At 38.0% G+C, this 22575-nt stretch overlaps 1 protein-coding gene across 1 annotated transcript in view; it reads left to right on the top strand.

The window, feature by feature from the left end:
- TBCK (TBC1 domain containing kinase) overlaps positions 1-22575 on the top strand; it is a 109413-nt gene that overhangs the window by 25884 nt on the left and 60954 nt on the right. Inside the window, exons 4-12 of the mRNA XM_060779127.2 lie at positions 7919-8033; positions 8732-8805; positions 9701-9836; positions 10909-10969; positions 13043-13104; positions 14561-14622; positions 15858-16006; positions 17181-17319; positions 18841-18940. Of these exons, the coding sequence (XP_060635110.2) occupies positions 7919-8033; positions 8732-8805; positions 9701-9836; positions 10909-10969; positions 13043-13104; positions 14561-14622; positions 15858-16006; positions 17181-17319; positions 18841-18940 (898 nt within the window). The remainder of the gene's footprint in view (positions 1-7918; positions 8034-8731; positions 8806-9700; positions 9837-10908; positions 10970-13042; positions 13105-14560; positions 14623-15857; positions 16007-17180; positions 17320-18840; positions 18941-22575) is intronic.

Below are 22575 nucleotides of genomic sequence, written 5' to 3'. Positions count from 1 at the left end.
GAATGCTTCTGGAACATGGCCATACAGTCCGGAAAACTCACAGCAACCCACTGTTTAAGCATTATTTGTTAAGACGAAAAGGATCACTAGAAAGGAAAGGTGCATATTTGCATTTATATTTATTTATTTATCTATATCTTTATTATTTATATGCTGCCCTGCTTCCAGAGTAGGATCCAAGGTGATTCATAGGTGAAATTAGTTAAAACCTAACTTATTAAAAACTCATGTAACCACTATAAAATAATTATAAAGGGATATAAAAGTTAAAAAAATCACTAAACATTGGAAAGCCTCCCTGAAAGTACAGTACAGCAATTACATATTAAATACCTGCTTAGCCAAAAATATATTTGCCTGCTGAAAGAAAGCAAGAGTCTAATCTTCCATGGAAGGGTGTTCCAAAGCAGGGGAAACAGCCACTGAAAAGACTGTGTCAATCATCACCATGTGAGGCTATGATGGTAGCAGGACTGAGAGAAAGCCTTCCTTCAAAGATCTAAAAAAAATCACAGTGTCATATGCAAATATATATCTTTATGCAAATTGAGATGTTGTCATTACACTGGATTTTGATTTGAATTATAGTATTTCATGGTATATTTTGTAAAATGTAAAATAGAAGAAATTCTCCAATATTGAACTGATCTTTCCAGAAACCTGTGTACACAATGTCCATCAAAAGGATTCAGTAATATTTAATGCAGAAAGAAAACTTTGCCAAGGGTTGAGAAAGTGGTAGCATTGTTCAAAATGTCAAAAACATTCTAGCTTGGTTCTTCTGAGTAGACTGCCTAATATATAGTCAACGTAAAATAGTCTATTTTTGTATGTGTAAGCATAAAAAAAAACAAGTAAAAGTTCTGGCCAGTGTTTTATGTGCGTGTGCTTTATACACATAAAGAACTGAGAGAACTGCTCAAGCCGCCAGATCTCTGCATATACTTTTTTCTTCTCTTTTTAAACTGCTTGTTGGTTTGGCTGTGGAAATGGCTTTAGAAACAAATATAGATTTCTCTCTAGTGATTTAATATATTCTTTGGATTCTGTTCACTGATTGCAGCTTTATGTCTAACCTGAGACCAAACTCAAGTGTATCCAAGTAGAACTTTAAATCTGAAATACGCAAGGTCAGATCTCATAAGTCAGGAGTGAACTGTGTGTCATACTAAGGCATCCAGCAATATGTCCATTCTCCAACAACTTTGTGTGGACTACAGCCTCCTGCCGGTCTGTGGAGAATCACAACTTTTTATAAAAAGTTGCACTAATATTTCTTGATGTTGGATGGAAACATTTTTACAACTTACTAAGAAGCAGGTTATTTTGGAAAACCACTGGCTTGTAGGCTTGTAGAAGGCTTGTAGAAGGTTGCGATTTCAAACAGGTTAAAAAGATAGATCTTCATATCTAGCATCCCACAAGGATGGTAAAACATTAAAAAAAACCCATCTGGGCATCCCCTGGGCAATGCCCTTGCAGACAGCCAATTCTCTTACACTAGAAGCAATTTGCAGTTTCTCAAGTTGCTCCTGACACGAAAAACAAAGCAAAACTTTTCTTTGCGCTCCTGTGTCGGTGCACAAATGCTCCACTCACCCCTTTTTTGTTTTTTGTTTTTTTTTTGTTTTTTTTTTAAATATTTTAAATATATTCCTTATGAGATAACCCAAGGATTTAGAGGAAGCAATGGATAGTGACAGGAGTCAACAATACGATAATGGGGTCCATCCCAAGCTCAGCCTCAGGAATCAAAAGGAAGCCTGCTAAGGTTGTGTCTATAATATGAATGACCTGAGTATAAGGCCTATTAACAAGAATAAGACTTTCTTCCAAGAAAACCTTTTTTATTTTAATTTTCCAGATTGGTTTAAAGAAGCATGAGTTCTCAATTCTTGGGGAGTTTTTTTTGCCAGTTTTTGTTATTTCCACATCTACTTGTTCCAGTCTTTTGGAGGGCAAATCCAAGATATTGCTGCAAACAGCCCTCCAAAAGAATATAACAAATAGATGCAGAAGTAACAACATCTGGCAAAAACCAAGAACCAGGAACTTCTATATACTGGTCTGCTCTTTCAAAGGATATTTAAAAAGTAGGGTGTGGTTTAAAAAGTAGAGTGAGATTGTCCTGTAGTTTGAAAGGCAAATTCTTGAGTGCTAAAAACAAATTAAGGTGAAAAAGAGAAGGAAACATGTTGTTTCAACATGTAGTGGAATTAAAAAGAAACCCACTCTGGTGTAGGAGCAATATGTTATGGTCGGTGACAGGAATTCCTAGAAAACTGTTGCCCAAGACAACATTTGGGTACTTTTTAAGCAAACAAACCGAGAACCACAGAACAAATGTGACAACGTCCTGGCAGATTTTTCCCATCTGGAGAAGCCCCTCGACACAAGAGCAAAACAGGGTGAGGAAGTCGCAGGGTTAGTCTTACTTTCTGAAGGGATCAGCTGGGCCATAGTTGCCCAAAGTGTAGCCCTCCAGATCTTGTTGGAAGGCAACTGCCAACATTTTTTCACCGTTGGTTGTCCTGTCTAGGGGTAGGTAAAGGTAAAGGTTTTCCCCTGACATTAAGTCCAGTCGTGTCCGAGTCTGGGTGTTGGTGTTCATCTCCAGCATTGTCTGTAGACACCTCCAAGATCATGTGGCCGGCATGACTGCATGGAGCACCGTTACCTTCCTGCTGGAGCAGTATCTATTGATCTACTCACATTTGCATGTTTTCGAACTGCTAGGTTGGCAGAAGATGGGGCTAACAGTGGGAGCTCACACTGCTCCCCGGATTTGAACCTGCAGCCTTTTGATCAGCAAGTCTAGTAGCTCAGCACTTTAACCCACTGTGCCACCGGGAGAGTTAAAAATACAACAACATGAGAAGGTCTGCATCTCACTTACCCTGAGCATAAAAGTGATAGGAAATTCTTCTGTTCATAGCCTGGAAAGTTGCTGCCAGTCAGACAAGACTGAAGTTCACTACCTGCAGCTCTGTTGCCTGTATTTTTCAGCTGAGAAGTCCTCAAAAAAAAAAAAAAAACACACACACTTCCCCACTCTTATTTCTTATTCCTACTGTCTATCCTAACTATTGTTCCCCCACTTTTAATGTATTCAGAAATTCACAATAAAAAGAATTTTAAATAAACCCATCCTGTATTTTATAATAGAGAAAATGAAGAATCACAGTTCTTGAAGCCTCCATTAAATTTATTTATTTATTTACAGTATTTATATTCTGCCCTTCTCATCCCGAAGGGGACGCAGGGCGGATCACAATGCACACATTCACAGCAAACATTCAATGCCGTTTTTTTAGACATACAAGACAGACAGATAGAGGTATTTTGGCATTTCAACTTCGGCACCTGGAGGTTATGCTCGATTCCGACCACAAGGGGAGCTGTTGCTTCATCCACTATGACACTGAGTCATTTTGATCGTATTTCCTCCTTGCTCTTTGATTGCCGGGATTTTTATGGTGTTATAAAATGCCTCCCTGCTTTAAGAGGTCCCTCATTTCTCTACTCACAGCACAGCAATTTTCGAGCTGCTTAGGTGGACAGTAAGCTAGGCTTAACAGTTGGGTGCTCAATCCGACTCGAGCTTCAAACATGTCACTTTCCAGTCTGCAGTGATCTATTGCTGCTGGTGATTAACCAGCTGTGCTACAGCCCAGCCCTGTCAATGCAATTTTACTTTTAACCATGTCTTGTGCTTCCTATTGTGATTTGTTCTTTTAAAAAACCAATTCTGACCACCTCCGATTTCTTGCACGAGTTCTGCGAGCCATGATGCATTTTGAAGGAGATGAACAAAATTCCCTGCAAAATTCCTCCTTTCCTGGAGTAGACGGACAGATAGGTTACACAGCAACCTGTTGTGTTCCAAGCCAGCCTTGATTCTTAGCCTTTTCTCCACTGTTAAGAGAGACGTGTTTGCATGCATCCCGTTTGGACTGTGGTGTAATATTAATTAGAAATGGTCACAAACATTGTGGATTCGTTTAGCTTTCTAGAGTAAAAAAAATGCTTTTGATTAGGGAGTTCAGTACATTTTCCAAATGGCTGAGGTTTCTCCCTCGGAAAGTTGAAAACAAATTATGTAATTTTGGAGGGAAATCTTGATGGGTCTTGTGTCTTCATTTCTATTTTGTCTGATTTATGGCGACTCTGTTATAGGAATTTCTTGGCAAGATTGATCCAGACAGGATTTGCCTTTTTATTATGCTGAGAAACCATAGCCATCCAGTGGGTTTCCATGGCTGAGCTAATCTCCCACTAACTCAAACCAGTACATCGCAGTGACTGTGATTTATCAACACTGTAGAACTAATACAATCTGACACCACTTTGACTGCAATGGGTCAGTGGTATGGAATCTTGGAATTTGTATTTTTCCAAGATCTTTTATCATTCTCTGCCAAAGAGTGCTAGTATCTCACTAAACTACAGCTCCCATGATTCCATAGCATTGAACCATGGCAGTGAAAGAGGTGTCAAACTGCATTAATTCTACAGTGTACACCAGTGGTTCTCAACCTTCCTAATGCCGCAACCGCTTCATACAGTTCCTCATGCTGTGGTGACCCCCAACCATAACATTATTTTCGTTGCTATTTCATAGCTGTAATTTTGCTACTGTTAGGAATTGTAATGTAAATATCTGATATGCAGGATGAATTTTCATTCACTGGACCAAATTTGGCACAAATATCCGATACGCCAAATTTGAATATTGGTGGGGTTGCAGGATATTGATTTTGTCATTTGGGAGTTGTAGTTGCTGGGATTTATAGTTCACCTACAATCAAAGAGCATTCTGAACTCCACTAATTGTGGAATTGAACCAAACTTGGCACACCGAACTTCCTTGACCAAGAGAAAAGACTGGAAGGGTTTGGTGGACATTGACCTTGAGTTTTGGAGTTGTAGTTCATCTACATCCAGAGAGCACTGTGAACTGAAGCAATGATGGATCTGGATCAAACTTGTCACAAATATTCAATATGCCCAAATGTGAACACTGGTAGAGTTTGGGGAAAATAGACCTTGACATTTGAGAGTTGTAGTTGCTACAATTTATAGTTCACTTACAATCAGAGAGTTCACTTACAATATGAGCCACACCAACGATAGAATTGGGCCACACTTTCCATACAGAACCTCCAGGATCAACAGAAGATACTGTGTTTTCTGATGGTTTTTGGCGACCCCTCTGATACCCCTTCGCGATCCCGCCAGGGGTCCTGACCCCACGTTGAGAAACGCTGGTATAGATGTACCCTGTGTCTACTGGTTGCTACATACAGTTAACATATCCTGACAAGCACAATCCATACTATGCTCTTTGGAATGGGAGGACCTATTCCTTTCACACGTCCATAGAATGGGTATCTGTATGAATGCTATATAGAGTGGGTGCAATTATGAACACTGAGAATAATTAAAAAGTTCATTTGTTAAGTGCTGTCAGCCAGTAAGCATCCGCTGATGTATACAGAGCAGTCAGGCTTACTTGCAAACTCTGAAGAAGCCTCTGTATCCAATTAGACTTGTTTCATGTTTTGGAGTCTTGTGAAAACAAAACAGCTAGACGCATTTTTAAAAAAGGAAGCTTCAGAGTCGTCTTGTCTGCTTATGTCATCCCATATTTTCCTCCCTATAATTACTGATAGAGTTCTCAACTTATATGAGCATGGAACAGAACAGTGTCAAAAGTAATGATTGCTCTCCAGCCTCCTACCTAAAGTAGGTTCAATTGCCTATGGAAGTCTTTGAATGGCAAATGATAGTGGTGTTGTCTGCACTGCAGATAAATCCTCACTTAAGATATATGTAACATATTGTACTTAATGTAGTGGTTATAATTTCAAACTATGTATATAACTGGCTGTTTAAAAGCTTTAGCAGTGTATTAATCCTCAAAATAATTTGGTTTTGACCTTGCTTGTTTTGTGATTAAGTATACAAGGGTGCCCTCTAGTGTCTCAATGAAATACTCTCTATAGAGATAAGTGTTTGTGTGTGTGTTTTCTGGCTCTTGGTTCTTGAAATCCCACTGTAAGCTTTATATGGGGTAATGCATAGAACTGTCAATGCCTGCATAAATAGTTCAAAGACCTTGTTTATTAGAGTCTAATTAAGCAAACAGTTTCACTTTCAACTCTCACAACTTCTGAGGATGCTTGCCATAGATGCAGGCGAAACATCAGGAGAGAATGCCTCTAAAACATGGCCATATAGCCCGAAAAAACCTACAACAAGCCAGTTTCACTTTCCCTCCCATTTTTAAAGAAATGTTCTTGACATCCAATTTATGGAAAGGTTCTCATACTAGAACTAAGCAAATTTCTCAGTGGTCTGCACTAGCCAAATTCAACTGAAACAGCTATTCCCAGTACAGAGAATAAATGATGATAGACCCTACGATATCATATACATAGACCATTTATCAGGGAAAGAAGGTTTAAAATATGTTCTCAGTATTGGCTAATATTTTTGTAACATACAAATATGATTGTTGAGCTCAAAATAGATACTCTCCATGGTCCTTTTGATCAACGCTCACATCTCACACTGCTCTTCTATCATCTAAGTAGAATGGATTTATTAAATGTGGATGTTGCAGTTCAGTAAGTTCAATTGAATTGAATAGGACATTTTTTTTTGTAGATGTGGAAGGTAACCCCTTTGACTCCAAACTCATTTCTTCTTCCTTACCAAATTCCTCAAAGTAGGTAATCCACCTTGGCAAGGAAAGTGGGAAAGAGAGAGAAAGAGACAGAAAGAATGGAGATGTGACCAGACAAATAATAATATCAACAACAACAACAACACTTTATTTGTATTTCACCCTATCTCCTCAAGCAAACTCAGGGCAGATTTCGCAGATTCCAGCATATACAGACACAGGCAAACATTCAATGTCTTGAAAGAATGATACACAGAATCACAAATATACGTAAAGGCTTTCCCTTCATCTCCGGCTCTAGGGGGTGAGGCCCTTCTCCAGCTCTGGGGGTGGTACTCATCTCCATTTCACAGCCAAAAAGCCTGTCTTATCCGTAGACATCTCCAAGGTCATGTGGCTGGCATGACTGCATAGAGTGCCGTTACCTTTGGGCAGAAGTGGTACCTATTGATCTACTCACACTTGCATGTTTTCAAACTGTTAGGTTGACATGAGCTGGGGCTAACAACAGTAGCTCATCCCATCCTACGGATTCGAACCACTAACATTCCGGTAGGCAAGTTCAGCAGCACAGCAGTTTAACCCATTGCGCCACCGTGGCTCCACCTCATCATCCAGTTGCAATGAGGAATTCATTGCTGCTCATCCAAATAATAATAGGCAAGCCCACAAAATAAAATAAATCAAAAATGGAATTAAATTTACCATCATAATTGAAATGTTCATATAGGTCCATGGGGATAAGGCATAAAAAGACAAATTTTCAGTTCTAAAGGATCTGCCCTTCTAAAGAGACAGCCTGGAGTCCTCTTACTGAACAAATGAATCACACGAATTCTGTTTCAGGTCACCTTCACCATTTTCTTCCTTCACAATGAACTGACCGCAAATTTTGTTTCAAGTCACCTTTTCCATTTTCTTCCTTCATAATGAGCTGGCCAGCACAGCTCCACATGATGCTTTCCCTTCGATCCTAATTCTTTTTCTAAGTCCCACCTGTCTTGTTGAATCTGACAAAGAGAGCCACACCACTCCAATGCATTTCAATAAGTTAAACTAATGAGCTCATTCACAAAATCTTGGGAGTTTGGCCATGCAGGCAAAACTTTTTAAATAAATTAACGATTTATTTAATTAAAAGTTTTACCAATGTTTTGAAAAATGTCTGTTGAAAATACTGCTTCACTCTAAAACTCCGATGTAAGTTGTTTTCTTAATCTTCTCTTACAGCTCTTTTAAGGTGTCGTGTATTGCCTTTGAAGTGTTGCAGGGCTTGAAATATATGAACAAGCATGGAATCGTCCACCGAGCTCTTGCACCTCGAAACATCCTCCTGGATCAGGAGGTGAGGCTACAGTATATATTTCATCGTTTGTCTATTAATTTAATTTTGAGGCTTATTTATACATTACACTCACATCTCTGGCACAACCACAAAAAAGACTTGGTTTTTATTTTTTAAAATACAGCTTGCTGTTTCACATGCTCCCAATTAATTTATCTTTGTTTAAAATATGCACATATCAAACCATGAGTTATAAATGGCTTTTTCAACAATTTCAATATTGTGAATATTTAAGCCTTTTTAACATTAACATTTGGCCACTTTGAGTTCCAGTCCTGGAAGAAAATAAAATAGTAATAGTAGTGATGATGATGATGTACTATTGTGTGTTCATAAAAAAAATAGTAAACTACGGTACAGGCTTTTAGTGTGTTTTACAAAGAAGGAGCATAATAACAAAGAATGTAATTATGATTTAACGAAGATTGCAATAGCAATTAAAGAATATGATACTTGATCAAATGTTCTCCTTTTTATTCTTTGTTCTTCTGATACAAAATGTGTTCGTCTGCTTATTTTCAAAGTCAGTCCTGCTTTTTAAAGTCATTCCATTCATATATTATTTTTCTGTATTTTATTTTCTTAAAAATCATTATGAAGGAAAAGAAAGAAAGAAACAAGAATAGACACATTTTCAAAAAATGGAGGAATGAAAAGTATATAGAAACTAATGTGTACATTCTGATTTTTTTTAACAGGGACACATTAAATTGGCTAAATTTGGTCTTTATCACATGACAGCTTATGGTGCTGATGTTGATTTTCCTATAGGGTAAGTTGTACATTGTGAAATTTTAAATACTAGAGCTTTCTAGAGGCTGATAGAAATTAAAATTGAACCCCTGCCAAATATTTCATAAATCTTAACTTTACACAGTAATGTCCAGTTGGTTGCTTGTTTTCTTGGCTATAGGTAACCCATGTATCATTTGCATATGTGTGTGAAGATGGGAAGATAAGACTATTTTTTAAAATCTCACCATTATCTCGTTATCACAAGCAGGGTTGGTGGGGATGAGGTAGAGGGCCTTCTCAGTGGTGGTCCCCCAACTTTGAAACTCCCTCCCCAGGGAGATTACACAAGCCCCACACTGTACACTTTTCTCAGGGAGCAGAAAACTTGGATGTTTCAGCAAGCATTCGAGAATGATTGGTCCCATTTATAAATGCCCAGTCCCTAGTTCACCAGATAGTACGTTGTTTTCTTTACCCTGCCCAATTCCATGGCCCTATATTTTGCCTTTGCATTTTCCCATGCTCAGCCCTTTTGATAGCCAGGTCTTGCCCATTGTAGTAGCCTGGTTCCTGGATTTAAGTACTGATTGGATGGAGTTTTAATGCTAATGGTTTATACTTTTATGTCTTTTTAACTTGGTTTTTAGCTGGACAAATGCTCCATTTGGTTATGTTCTTCTTTTAATTGTTTTTGTTGGATGGATTGTTTGTTTATTGTCTTATGGACATTTGGTCCCATGTAAGCCTGCCCGAGTCACTTCAGGGAGATGGTGGTGGGGTCTAAGAATAAAGTTATTACAATATTATTATTAAAGATTTAATTTCTTACTTTAAAATATACATTATTTAATGAGGCAACTTTTCATTAGAATAAATGCCAAATTTGCCTCTTCAGACTTGCCAGTGTTGTAATTATACTTTTCTTTCTATAGATATCCGTCATATCTGGCACCTGAAGTTATTGCGCAAGGAGTTATCAAACGTAGTGAACATACACAAAGTGAAAAGCCTTCAGGACCTAAATCTGATGTGTGGTCCCTTGGTATTATATTGTTTGAGCTTTGTATAGTAAGTAATTTATGTGACTTTACATATTTAAGCTACAACGTTATGGATTCACTTCTGACCAAAACATATTTATGCAAATGTGTTTTCACGGAATATTCACAATACGGTACCAGCTTTCAAGTAGTGAGTCACCTTACTAGAGTAGCACATAAAAGGAAAAAAAGACCACAAAGTTAAATTACTGTAACATACAAATAAGAATCACAGCGGTGTCATAAAGTCAGAGAAGGATTCATTTTTTTTTTGAGGGGGGGGGGGGATTACTGAAAGAAAATAAATCAGTACTATATATTACATGATTGGGTTGCTGTGAGTTTTCCAGGCTGTATGGCCATGTTCCAAAAGCATTCTCTCCTGACGTTTCACCTGCATCTATGACAGGCATCCTCAGAGGTTATGAGGTCTGCCTGCCATAGATGTGGGCAAAAAGTCAGGAGGAAATGCTTCCGGAATATGGCCATACAGCCCAAAAAACTCACAGCAACTCAGTGATTGCAGCTACAAAAGCCTTTGACAACACATATTGCATGATTGTCTCAAAATCTTATTTTTCTAATATAGGCAAGCATATTTTATACACTCTACACCTCTTCAGAATCTTTATCTTATGTATTGTGTTTATAGTACATAGTGCAAACCTATGCAATAAAGATTTGTTGAAATATAATCACAGCATTAGGCTATCTTTTAGTAAATGTCTTTTTTGGCTTGAATGTTTTGGAGATTGCTCTATAAGTCCTGAGAACCTCCAAAAAGTTAATTTTGAAACACACACACATTCCCCTCAAAGTCATCTGGCACAGCATTACACCTTTAAAAGGCCAGTCCTTAATTAAGAAATTACCCATCTAGCACATCCAAATGTGAATTGCTATTTGTCATAATGACTTTGAAGTTAGTACTGCAATTTCTAATGAGCATGCATCTGTTTCTTAAGACATTAAAACAGATTTGTGCAAAACAATTTTTTATTATCATGGATGTCTGCGTTAACAGAAGATTTAAGAGTCTACGGTGGCAATGCATTTCATAAAGATGCTTCATTAATCACTTATCTTACTGTTGCCTTCAGGGCAGAAAACTGTTCCAGAGTTTGGATGTAGCTGAAAAGCTAAAACTTGTACTTAACCTTGGTGAGTAATGTGAACTGTAAAATCCCAGATGAATCAAAGCTTATAATATTGATTTGGAAATGCAGTGTTTTCAGAATGTAGAAAACAGAGTGTTTTCAGAATGTATGAAAGTTGAAAAGTTAAACTTATATTACAACAGCAGTGCTCATAAACAGCAGATGAATATGGTTAGTAATACTTTTAAATAAAAATGCAAAAGATATAAATGGATGAAAAGCTGGAAAAGTTATTTCTTATTGTAGATATTTTATTTTTCAGTTATGTCCATAATCCAAGAGAGAGTTCGCAAACACAAAAAAGGTGTAGTTGCTTATGAGCTGACCATACTATTAGGTTGTACATAGTGTTGCTCACATTATCAAGGGAACTTACCATGGGCATTTGTGCAGTTCACAAAACTAGTGCAGAGCTCCCAACAGGCATGGAAATGGTTACTTGATGTTTAATGCAAAACACTAATTAGGGCTCATTATTCACCTTACATTCCAGTAGATAAGGAGATATCTTTCCATTCCAGTAGATAAGGAGATAAGATCACTAGTATTCCAGGAGATAAGAACATGAGGTCTCCAGTATTCCAGGAGATAAGAACATGAGATCACCAGTATTCCAGGAGATAAGAATGTGAGGTCTTCAATATTCCAGGAAATAAGAACATGAGGTCTCCAGTATTCCAGGAGATAAGAACATGAGATCATCAGTATTCCAGGAGATAAGAACATGAGATCACCAGTATTCCAGGAGATAAGAACATGAGGTCACCAGTATTCCAGGAGATAAGAACATGAGGTCTCCAGTATTCCAGGAGATAAGAACATGAGATCACCAGTATTCCAGGAGATAAGAACATGAGGTCACTAGTATTCCAGGAGATAAGAACTTGAGGTCTCCAGTATTCCAGGAGATAAGAACATGAGATCACTAGTATTCCAGGATATAAGAACATGAGATCATCAGTATTCCAGGAGATAAGAACATGAGATCATCAGTATTCCAGGAGATAAGAACGTGAAGTCTCCAGTATTCCAAAAGATAAGAACATGAGATCACTAGTATTCCAGGAAATAAAAATGTGAGGCCTCCAGTATTCCAGGAGATAAGAACATGATATCACCAGTATTCCAGTAGATAAGAACATGAGATCATCACTTAGTTGTGAGAAGGCATTGGGATAAAATTTTGCCAGAGTTACTTTACTTTTTTGTCCACAAATATTCTAGATAGGGAGAGAAAATCAAAGTGGGATTGCTTCTCCTAGATGCACCTGGAAGGATTAGCTTGCCAAGTTGGTGAATCAATGATCTAACTCTATTTAGAGGAAAAATGCATTTGTGTCCCCAATCCTACTTGATATATCCAAAAAGAATGGAAGCTCTAGTCTAAGCCATAGATTCTTATACTATAATACAGCTTTCAAAAGTTGCCAAGTCACTGCTGCAAAGTTCATAAACAGAGAAAATTCCACAATGCTAAAAAAAATTGTTAGAAGTCAAGTTTGGTGTCGGTAGATTACATTTGGTGTCAATAGATCATTTTCAGTCTCCTATAAAGTAAACAATCATGCTCCAATCCTTGCTTCATAAACCATTTAACTTGATGGGAACTGCCATGGGTTCCTTGCTAGGAGAAAGGTAGGATATAATTTAATTAATTAACTTATTATTGTTGTTGTTATCATCATTATTAACTTTATTTATACCCTGCTTTTCTCCCCGTGGGGACACAAGGCAGCTAACAATCTCACACTTAGTCAAGTTAAAAAAGCGCAATACAAAAGTTAAAAACAATTAAATAGCAACAATGTGGTAAAAACAGATTGAAATACAATAATATACTTAAAATAGCCTGAAACATGATGAGAGGTTATAAGGAGATTACTACTAGTTCAGTTGATTGCTGTACATGGAGCACCTGTCCGTTTATTATTATTTATTACATGTATTTTTAAATCACATTTCTGCTTACTGGAGCATGTAGAGCAAAGTCCATTAAACAGGGAGGGAGAAGGCCAATATGTCCTTTAGACCATGGTCCATATCTGATGCAACAATCTCATCCCATTTTCATTTGCAGGTTGTGTGGATGATATTCTAACAGTACTGGCTGAGGAACATGGATGTTTGGACATTATTAAGGTCTGAATACCTATCTTTCTTTCTATGGTATAATAATTGTTGTTGTTAATGGTCATCAAGTCAACTTTGGCATGGCCACCCTATGAATGGGGAACCTCCAAACCTTCAGACTCAGGGTAGTGGCTTCATTGATTGAATCTTGCTGCCTAGAGTATTGTCTTCCTCTTTTTCTACTGCCTTCTACCTTGCCAAGCAAGTCTTTTTAGTGAGTTATGAATTCTCATGATATGGCAATGTACAACAGTCTCAGTTTAGTCATCTTGGCTTCTAGAAAGATTTCATGTTTGATTTGCTTTAGGATCTATTCATTTGTCTTTTTAGCAGTCCATAGGACCCATGGTATAATTATAGCTAATAGTAATAGTATTACAGTATTTTCTTGAAGTTGGTATTACACAAGATGTGTTGTTGCTTATTCATTCAGTTGCTTCCGACTCTTTGTGACCTCATGGGCCGGTCCATGCCAGAGCTCCCTGTTGGCTGTCGCCACCCCTAGCTCCTTCAAGGTCAAGCCAGTCACTTCAAGGATAACATCCATCCATCTTGCTCTTGGTTGGCCTCTCTTCCTTTTTCCTTCCTTTCTCCAGGCTTTCCTATCTTCTCATTATGTGGCCAAAGTACTTCATCTTTGTACACAAGATGTACAATTCAACAAAAAGTGTTGTGACAAATCTCAAAGTGATTTGTGCTGTGGGTTAAATCCAGATTTAGGTATCTACAGTGGAACTGGCAGAAGTAGACTTTTCCTCCCTCTTCTCCTCATAGTCTGAGGATGATAAAACTGTCAGTGGTTCAGGAGATGAGAGGAGAAAATGATGGAAGCGTCTTCCATGGGCAAAGTTCTATTAACTGAAGTTGCTTCTTTCTGATTTTGGAGAGTGTTTCCTTCATTTAACAGGGTTCCCTAACTATATGTACCATCTATCTATGGAAATGGCTGATGCAAACAAATTTTCTTTTGTCTTCTCAGTTTTACGCCTCTTAATTCGGTCCAACCCTTGTCATTTTGTCCTTTTTCCTTCAGCATAGCACACGTTTACGATTTAGTTAGTATATCCTTAGCGTCTCTCTCTCTCGCTCACTCGCTCGCTCGCTCCCTTTTCTGTTAATATGAATCTGGTATAGTGACAGATTTAGCAAAACTCTATAGAGAAGATGTGCAGATTTTACTAAAATTATGAAGTTTATATCATCAGCTTGAAATTCTATAATTTAATGTAGCTTTAATGTTATAGACGAAATTTCTTTGTAGAAATTTATCTTGGTTTCTTGGAATCTGCACTTGACAAAAATCTGACATAGAAGCTATAGCATTTGTAATGTTCCTAGAGTTCAACAAAAAGCATTGTTCTTTTTTTTTGGGAATTAATTCTGAATAAACTGGGGATAGTTTACGCCATCTACCATAATACACAATGCAGATTTTGACAATGGGATTTATACATTTCTCCACCAGGAGGTTCCTGAAAATGTTTTAACTCTGCTGCGAAAGTGTCTCACATTCTATCCTTCAAAGAGGTGAGTGTACATTGGAAATACATTGAAGGGATTTGGGACGGCTTGCATGTGGCACAAAGTGCGTGAAACAGAGCATAAAATAAACACGCAGTACAGTACAATACAATAAAGTAAAACATATAGCATATAAAACAACAATTTAAAACTCAAAACAATGCCCAATAACCTATGGTGACAACTATCATAAGACATGTCCATACTGTAAACAAGACAATGGAATGGGATAGTGCAAATTGTAGCTAAGGAAAAGGACATGGGATGAAAATGCAGTGCTGTGTCATTTATTATGGACCATGAAAGCTAGACGTTCTCAAAGGCTTGTCTAAACATCCATGTCTTCAGATCTCTACGGAAGGAGGACACTGTGGGGGCATGCCTAATCTCCCTGGGGAGGGTGTTCCAAAGTCAGGGGGCCACCACCAAGAAGGCCCTTTCCTTCGTCCCCACCAATTGCGCTTGTGACGGTGGTGGGACAGAGAGGAGGGTCTCTCTGGCAGATCTTAACATTTGCACAGGTGCATAGAGGTGGGTGCGAGCACGAAGATAGGCAGGGTCTGAACCATTTAGGGCTTTATAGGTAAGAGCCTGCACTTTGAATTGAGACCGGAAACTTATTGGCAGCATGGGATGCTTTAATAGGGGCATTGTGTGCTCCCTATAGCCAGGGAGAAGATTCACTATTAAATTAAGTGAATCATCTCTAAAGTAAGTGAAATCTGCTACCACACTTTCATTACTTAGCTTTAAAAATCACCATGCAGAAGGCATTCCAGTTAAGACTCCTGTTCACATACAACTTCCTTCCTTCTCTGTCTCCATCAGTAGAACACTCAAATGAGCAATTTCATGCTCAAATGAGCAACTGTTTGTCACTTGAAAATCAGTGGTAAGTTGTAAACGTAAACTCAATTGCAAAAGATTAAACTATGTAGTATACTTTTAAATTTTCTTTGTACTTTGCATGATAAAATATACACTATGATGACAAAAATTGCTAACAAATAGGAAAAGTCAGAGAATTTTAGTACTGAAGGTTCACTGAAACAGTTAGCTCTTGGATAAAGTTGTGTAGGACTTGAACTGTGGAATGAATTTATATAGGAAAGATATACCATGTAGAAAATTCATTATTTATATGGTTTTTGTTCTTGGTTTTTTGTGTACATTTTTAAGCAGTTCATTTTTTACATGAGCTCAGATATTTTCCATTCCATCTTCTTTTTCTGTTATTCAAGGCCTACACCTGACAAACTGCTGAATGATCCCATTTTCAGTGAAATATCTTCACTATACCCAACCTTCCACAAACCTGCCAGCCTTTTCTCACCCACTCTAAGATGTGCCAACTTAACTCTTCCTGAAGACATTAGTCAACTGTTTGAAGGTAAAAAAGAGACAAGAACTAATATCTGAATAGCTTAAAATAATTAAGTTCAAATTAGTACAGAGAGCATCAAGTTTGGAAATATTGCCTTGGTAAGTTGCTACCAAATGGACACTTGGCCAGATGGAACAACAGTTAATGCTCATCATAGGTTCAATATATTCAGATCCTTCACTTAGAACTCAGTGATGGGTTATGTTTAATTGTTTCATGGTTTCCAAAGGAAAGATTTTTATGTTGGCCTCAATTGTGATATACAGTCGAGTCTTGCTTATCCAACATAAACGGGCTGGCAGAACGTTGGATAAGCAAAAATGTTGGATAATAAGGAGGGGTTAAGGAAAAGCCTACTAAACGTCAAAATACATTATGATTTTACAAATTAAGCACCAAAATATCATGTTTTTACAACAGATCGACAGAAAAAGCAGTTCAATACATGGTAACGTTATGTAGTAATTACTGTATTTACGAATTTCGCACCAAAACATCACAATGTATTGAAACAGCTCTGTGTCTGGGTGGGAGGCAGACTGTGTTGGATAATACAGAATGTTGGATGAGTGAAGGTTGGATAAGCGAGACTATACTGTAGTTAGCTTTTCCCGAACTGGTGCCTTCTAGATATTCTTAACTTCGGCCTACATCAGATTTGGCTCATGACCTTCCTGACTGAGGCTGGTGGGAAACAATAATGACTTGCAGGTCGCTAGGAATAATGAAGGATAGATATCTTAAAATGCATTTTGCTAGCCATTCAAAGATAAATAAGGGGAAAGCATTTGAAGCAAACTAGGTGGGCTTCATACAGTCTGTTATTTATTGTCACCATATCCCATTAAACCGAAAATGAAAAGTATCTTTTAAATAACAAATAAAAGATTTATTAAATGGTTCCCTGTTGCATTTATTGTATTTTCATTTTTCTAATACGAAGTCAAGATGGAGATGTTGCTATGTTAGCCCTCTTGCTATGGAGTAATCCCGCAGTTTGTCCAGCTGCTTTTTTGCCTCTTGTGATTCCAAAGGGAAGATCGTTTATCTCTAATAACATTGTTTGAGGAATTGTTCCTGTTATTTTATGTCTAACGATATGTGTGTTTTGAATGCTGGGAAAAATCTTAAGAGTTTCTGGAAAGTCTATAATGTTGTATTTGTTGGCTTCTGTTAATAGAGGAAAACTCTGATTACCTAGCAGAAAGGTCAATTGAAGAAGTTTATTATCTCTGGTGCTTGGCTGGAGGGGACTTGGAAAAAGAACTTGTCAACAAGGAAATCATTCGTTCAAAGCCACCCATCTGTACCCTTCCCATGTAAGGAGTGGAAAACTGCTTTGGGGGGTGGAAGCTTGAGGAAAAGAGTTAATTTGTGCAGTTATTTTAAAAGGAAGAAATGAGGTCTACTTTCTATAAAACACTTTTGAGTATCATGTGACAATGTGCTGTTACTGTTGTGCTAAATGTTGTTGCCATTTCAAAATCTATGACCTCAGTTTTTAATGTAATCTTGCCATAATTTCTGTTTTGGGAGAAAGGCAGAATATATATCATTCACACACACACACACACACACGCACGCACACACACACACACACAATATTTATGTCACAACAGAGACACTTCTAATAACCTGAGAGTTACTAGAGCAGATTTTTTCATATCTGTGAAACTTAGTAATAGCCAAGTTAATTCTCACTGGTTTCAGTGGGTCTTTCCTCTGTTTTAGAATGCTGATGTAAAAGATGTTGCACAATGTGATTTCCAGTTGTGCAACTGGTTCTAGAAGGGATAGTGCCAAAGAAATATTAAGATTGAATGTGTTACATTAGTACAACTGGAAGAACCAATGGACTTTTGGCGTGTGAGAGAAGTCTACCTTGCCAAGACCTGGATTTTCCAGAAGTCAGTACACACTGCATCCATTTCTTCTTCTTTCTCTCCAAGGAAAGAAACAAAAGAAGCTGAGTTGCTCTTTATCTGTTTCAGGCAAGTGTGAATGTTGCAACTGGCCACCTTGATTAGCATTAAATGGTCATGCAGCTTCAAAGACTGGCTGCTGCCTGCCGGGGGGGGGGGGGGAATCCTTTGTTGGAAGGCCCTGATTGTTTCCTGCCTGAAATTCCCCTGTTTTTGGAATTCACCTGAATTCCAGACAGGAAACAATCAGGGCCAGCTAACACCTCCCAACAAAGCATTCTCCTAGGCAGGAAGCAGCCAGTCTTTGAAGCTGCATGGCCATTCAGTGCTAATCAAGCTGGCCAATTGCAGCATTCACACTTGCCTCAAATAGACAGGAGTTCTTTCTCCCACCCTGGACATTCCACAGATATGTAAACTCCACTTGCCTAGTTTTCCAGAGTCCTCACAACCTCTGAGGATGCCTGCCATAAATGTGGGTAAAATGTCAGGAGAGAATGCTTCTGGAACATGGCCTGGAAAACTCACAGCAGCCAGTGATTCCGGCCATGAAATCATTTGACAACCTTAAAGAAGCTGACTCTATTTTTAAATTAAGGAGGCAGATTAATATAAGAAATCAGGAACATTTAAGATAAAATTAGAGGCGGGTGCGCTTTTTGTGTCCATTTTTTCCTTCATTCGTTATATCTGTATCATTTTCCTTCAAAGAGAAGAAGGTGGCCCACATGGTCTTCTACTCCCTTCTCTATCTTGCCAACAATTCTGCTTTATTAAAAGAATAATAAAGCCAATTCAGCTCTGAAATTATTATAACATTGTTTGGCCTCGTATGCTTGTTCAGCCCACTGATTTCATACATAAAGATAAAGTTATGCATACTGTGCATTAATCTGAAGTATTGTATGTTTCTTCTAGTTTTGTGTTGGAGGATGGAGAGAGCTTTGGACAGGGGCGAGATAGAAGCTTCCTTCTGGATGACACAACGGTCACACTCTCTCTGTGCCAGCTGAGAAATGTAAGAAGAAATATGCTTTTACATACTAGAATATTTATAAATACATGTGTACCATTGTACTGTGTGTTTTGACAGGGACTATAAGCTTAGTGGGGAGCCCCCGGTGGCGCAGTGGGTTAAAGCACTGAGCTGCTGAGCTTGTTGATCGAAAGGTCGCAGGTTTGATTCCGGGGAGCGGCGTGAGCTTCCGCTGTCAGCCCTAGCTTCTGCCAACCTAGCAGTTCGAAAACATGCAAATGTGAGTAGATCAATAGGTACCGCTCCGACGGGAAGGTAATGGCGCTCCATGCAGTCATGCCGGCCACATGACCTTGGAGGTGTCTACGGACCACGCTGGCTCTTCGGCTTAGAAATGGAGATGAGCACCACACCCCAGAGTCAGACATGACTGGACTTTATGTCAGGGGACTACCTTTACCTTTATAAGCTTAGTGACAAATATTTAGCTACTGATTGTTCAAAATCATGGAGGATATTGTGTCTCTCTTATCTCCCACCACTTTCCCATTAGATTCGGCCTTCAAAATAATAATGTTCTCTTCATTTTAGTAGATATTTTGTGGTGTGCCTTTAATTTGTTTTCAGCTTATGTCTACTCTAAGATATAAGATAATATTCTAAGATAAACCTATCACTATTTTCTGAGGCTGAAAGTGTGTGACTTTTCCACTTCATCCAGTGAGTTTCTATAACTAATCAGGGAATTGAACTCTGGTATCCAGAGTCATAGTCCAGCACTCAGATCACCACGTCACACTGTTATAATTGTATTTACTAGGCCTGGGTAACAACGCAAAAATTTGTTTCTAAAATCGATTTGTATTTGGGGGTTTTTTTTGTTTTGATATTTAAAATAATTACAAAATTTTCCTTTTAAAAAGTTCGATATTTACGAAATTTCGTAAATGGTAAAAAATTAACGAATTGATTTCTGAAACAATAACGAATCGATTCGTTAATGGCGGACGCGACCGCGAAATATGCTAAAAAACCTCCAAAAACTTCTGAAGCTTCCCTCTCCCTCTGTTCTTGACTGTTGGTGTGATATTATAATTTTTTTTCCACTAATTAAACCATAAAACTGGCCCAGACATGCGGAAATAATAACGAAACGACCTCAGAACAATAACGAAACGAATACAATAACGAAATACGAAGCATTTACAAAACGTGTTTAAAAATTCGGTTTTTTAAATAATTGCTCCAGAATGGTTCGTTATCGTTTTGTAATTGGAAAAATTAACGAATTATTAACGAATTACGAATTAACGAAACGAAACCGCCCAGGCCTAGTATTTACCATGTAAGGAAATTGCAGATGGAAGATTGTTGATACTGTGACAAAAGTGTGATGCTTTTGGTGTTGTTAATTGGTTGGAACAGAAAACATTTGTTTATTTCAGTGGTTCGCAACCTAGGGTCTGTGGACCACTAGTGGTCCGCAAGAACTAAAATATGGTCCACAGCCTCACCGTTACTACACCATTGCAACAAGAGTGACTGGTCTTGTTAATCCCTCTTATAGTGCCATGGCTTATTAAATATGGTTTTCTTTGGATGAGTAGATGGCGACTACTGGGTGGCATATGTTCTGTATCAGAAAATAGAGCTGATGTGGTCTATCCAATAGAGTTTTCTGAATCAGCACCCCAAATAACCAAACCAAATCTAAAATTGACCAAAAACTGATTCATAACCCTTTTGGTCCTAATGTTGGAGAGTGGTCCCTGGTCAAGTGGTCCCTGGCCAAAAAAAATGTTGGGAGCCACTGGTTTATTTGTTTTGAAGTGTTTTTTAAGCCTAGATTGCATGTGCTTGGGTGTTTTGTTTTTTTGCTAGCATTCTTATTTGTATTAAGAACACATTGGGAATACAACAAAAATAGTAAGGCATAGTAAGTTTTCCTTCAACTCATAGGATGCAGAATTACTCAGAGGTTCTCAACCTTTGTCCCTTCAGATGTTTTGAAAATCGTCTCTCAGAAACAACAATCAGTGCAACTAATGATCAAGGATGCTCAAAGTTCAAAACAACTGGAGGACAAAGTGTTGACAACCATCAATCTCACTAAAACACAGGCTTCTAGTTAGATCAGTGGTTCTAGGGTGCCTTACATTGATAGAAAAAGCTCCTTATTACACACATTTTGCCTAAGTGTATGAGGATAGACACAAGTACTGAAATACCAGTGCTTCCACTATAGAAATGAGTGAAGATGCAAAATACAGAGATTGTTCTCTTTTGAGAAAATCTAGTCTGAGTCTTACTTGCCAAACTGTGTAGTACTAACTGAAAATTTTCCTTTAGCAATCAGAATCCCTCAAGCATGATTGCTGGAAGAGTTTGTAATCAAGGGGATCAGCACTGCATAAAGTAAAAGGCTTTTAAACTGAAGTGCAGATCCCCAAAGAACTTCATGGTATTAAGTTTAATCATGTTGGGTTGTCAAATCTCTGATTAATTTGACATGTTGTATTTAGGGCTATAGCTAGAAAAACATCGACAGGTTAAAAGATTTCCATATTGGCCATCATTTTTTTCTTGTTCTACCTGATTATTGGTTGTAAAGAAACCCAATAACATGTATATAACAAGATAGATTTAAATAAGGTTTCTACTCTTGAAGAGGAATGCGCATCTTTTCGGTTACTGTTTCAAATTAGAACATGAAGTGTTGCAAAAAGGAAGTGGGTATTACTGACTGATTCATCACATAAGTAGCCAAATCAGAGTTTGAAAATAATGTGTTACAAATCATGGTGTTGCTTTTAGTAATAATTAAGTAATGCATTAACTATTTAAATAATGTTCCCAACTCCCTTCTGAGTAACCAGTGTAAGTTGTTTGCAAGAATGATAAGAGGAAGAAGGAAAGTGGGCTTCCGCTAGTTTGATATTTAAGGATTACCTTCTGGAAACTGGAAATAAATGTACGCTAGTGTCGGATGCCTCTTCAATTTGCTAAACTGATCCAAATTCAGAATAAGTAGATTATAGCCATTCCAAAGGCCCCTAAGCAGGTTAGTACTTGGATTATTTATTTATCATGTCAGAAGCAAGTTGAGGGTACAGTTAACATGAATTTAAAAACATAAAATTTAAAAACTTGGCATCATGCTAAATATTCTTCAACCTGAAGCTGGCCACTTAGAGTGCCTCTGATGTTGCTGTGAGAAGGTCCTCCATTTTGCATGTAGCAGGGCTCAGCTTGCATTGTAGTAGGTGATCTTTGGTTTGCTCTTCTCCACACTGAAAGAAACCATGAGACATGAGAGAAGCCTCACTGCAAGATCATAGCACATCCAAGCGTCCCCTAGCAATGCCTTCATGGATGGCTGATTCTCTCACACCAGAAGTGACTTGGACATTTCAGAACCAACCATGACAATAATCTCAATCAACATTGAAGGCCTGTCAGCTGCCAAAGAACAGCTGCTTTATGAACTATGAAATGTTCATATAAAAATGTGACGTACTGTGTGTCTAAGAAACACACAGGGATAAACAACAGAAATGACCAAAAATTCCAGGAATGATCTTAGTACTTGGATGGGAGACCACCAATGAATACCAGGTGCTATAGGCTATATTTCAGAGGAAGGAAATGGCAAAACCACCATACCCAAGAAAACTCTA

The sequence above is a fragment of the Anolis sagrei genome, chromosome 5 (assembly GCF_037176765.1).
Source record: "Anolis sagrei isolate rAnoSag1 chromosome 5, rAnoSag1.mat, whole genome shotgun sequence".
NCBI classification, from domain to species: domain Eukaryota; kingdom Metazoa; phylum Chordata; class Lepidosauria; order Squamata; family Dactyloidae; genus Anolis; species Anolis sagrei.
Note: the sequence above shows the minus strand (reverse complement) of the source record. Positions and strands in the feature narration are given on the sequence as shown.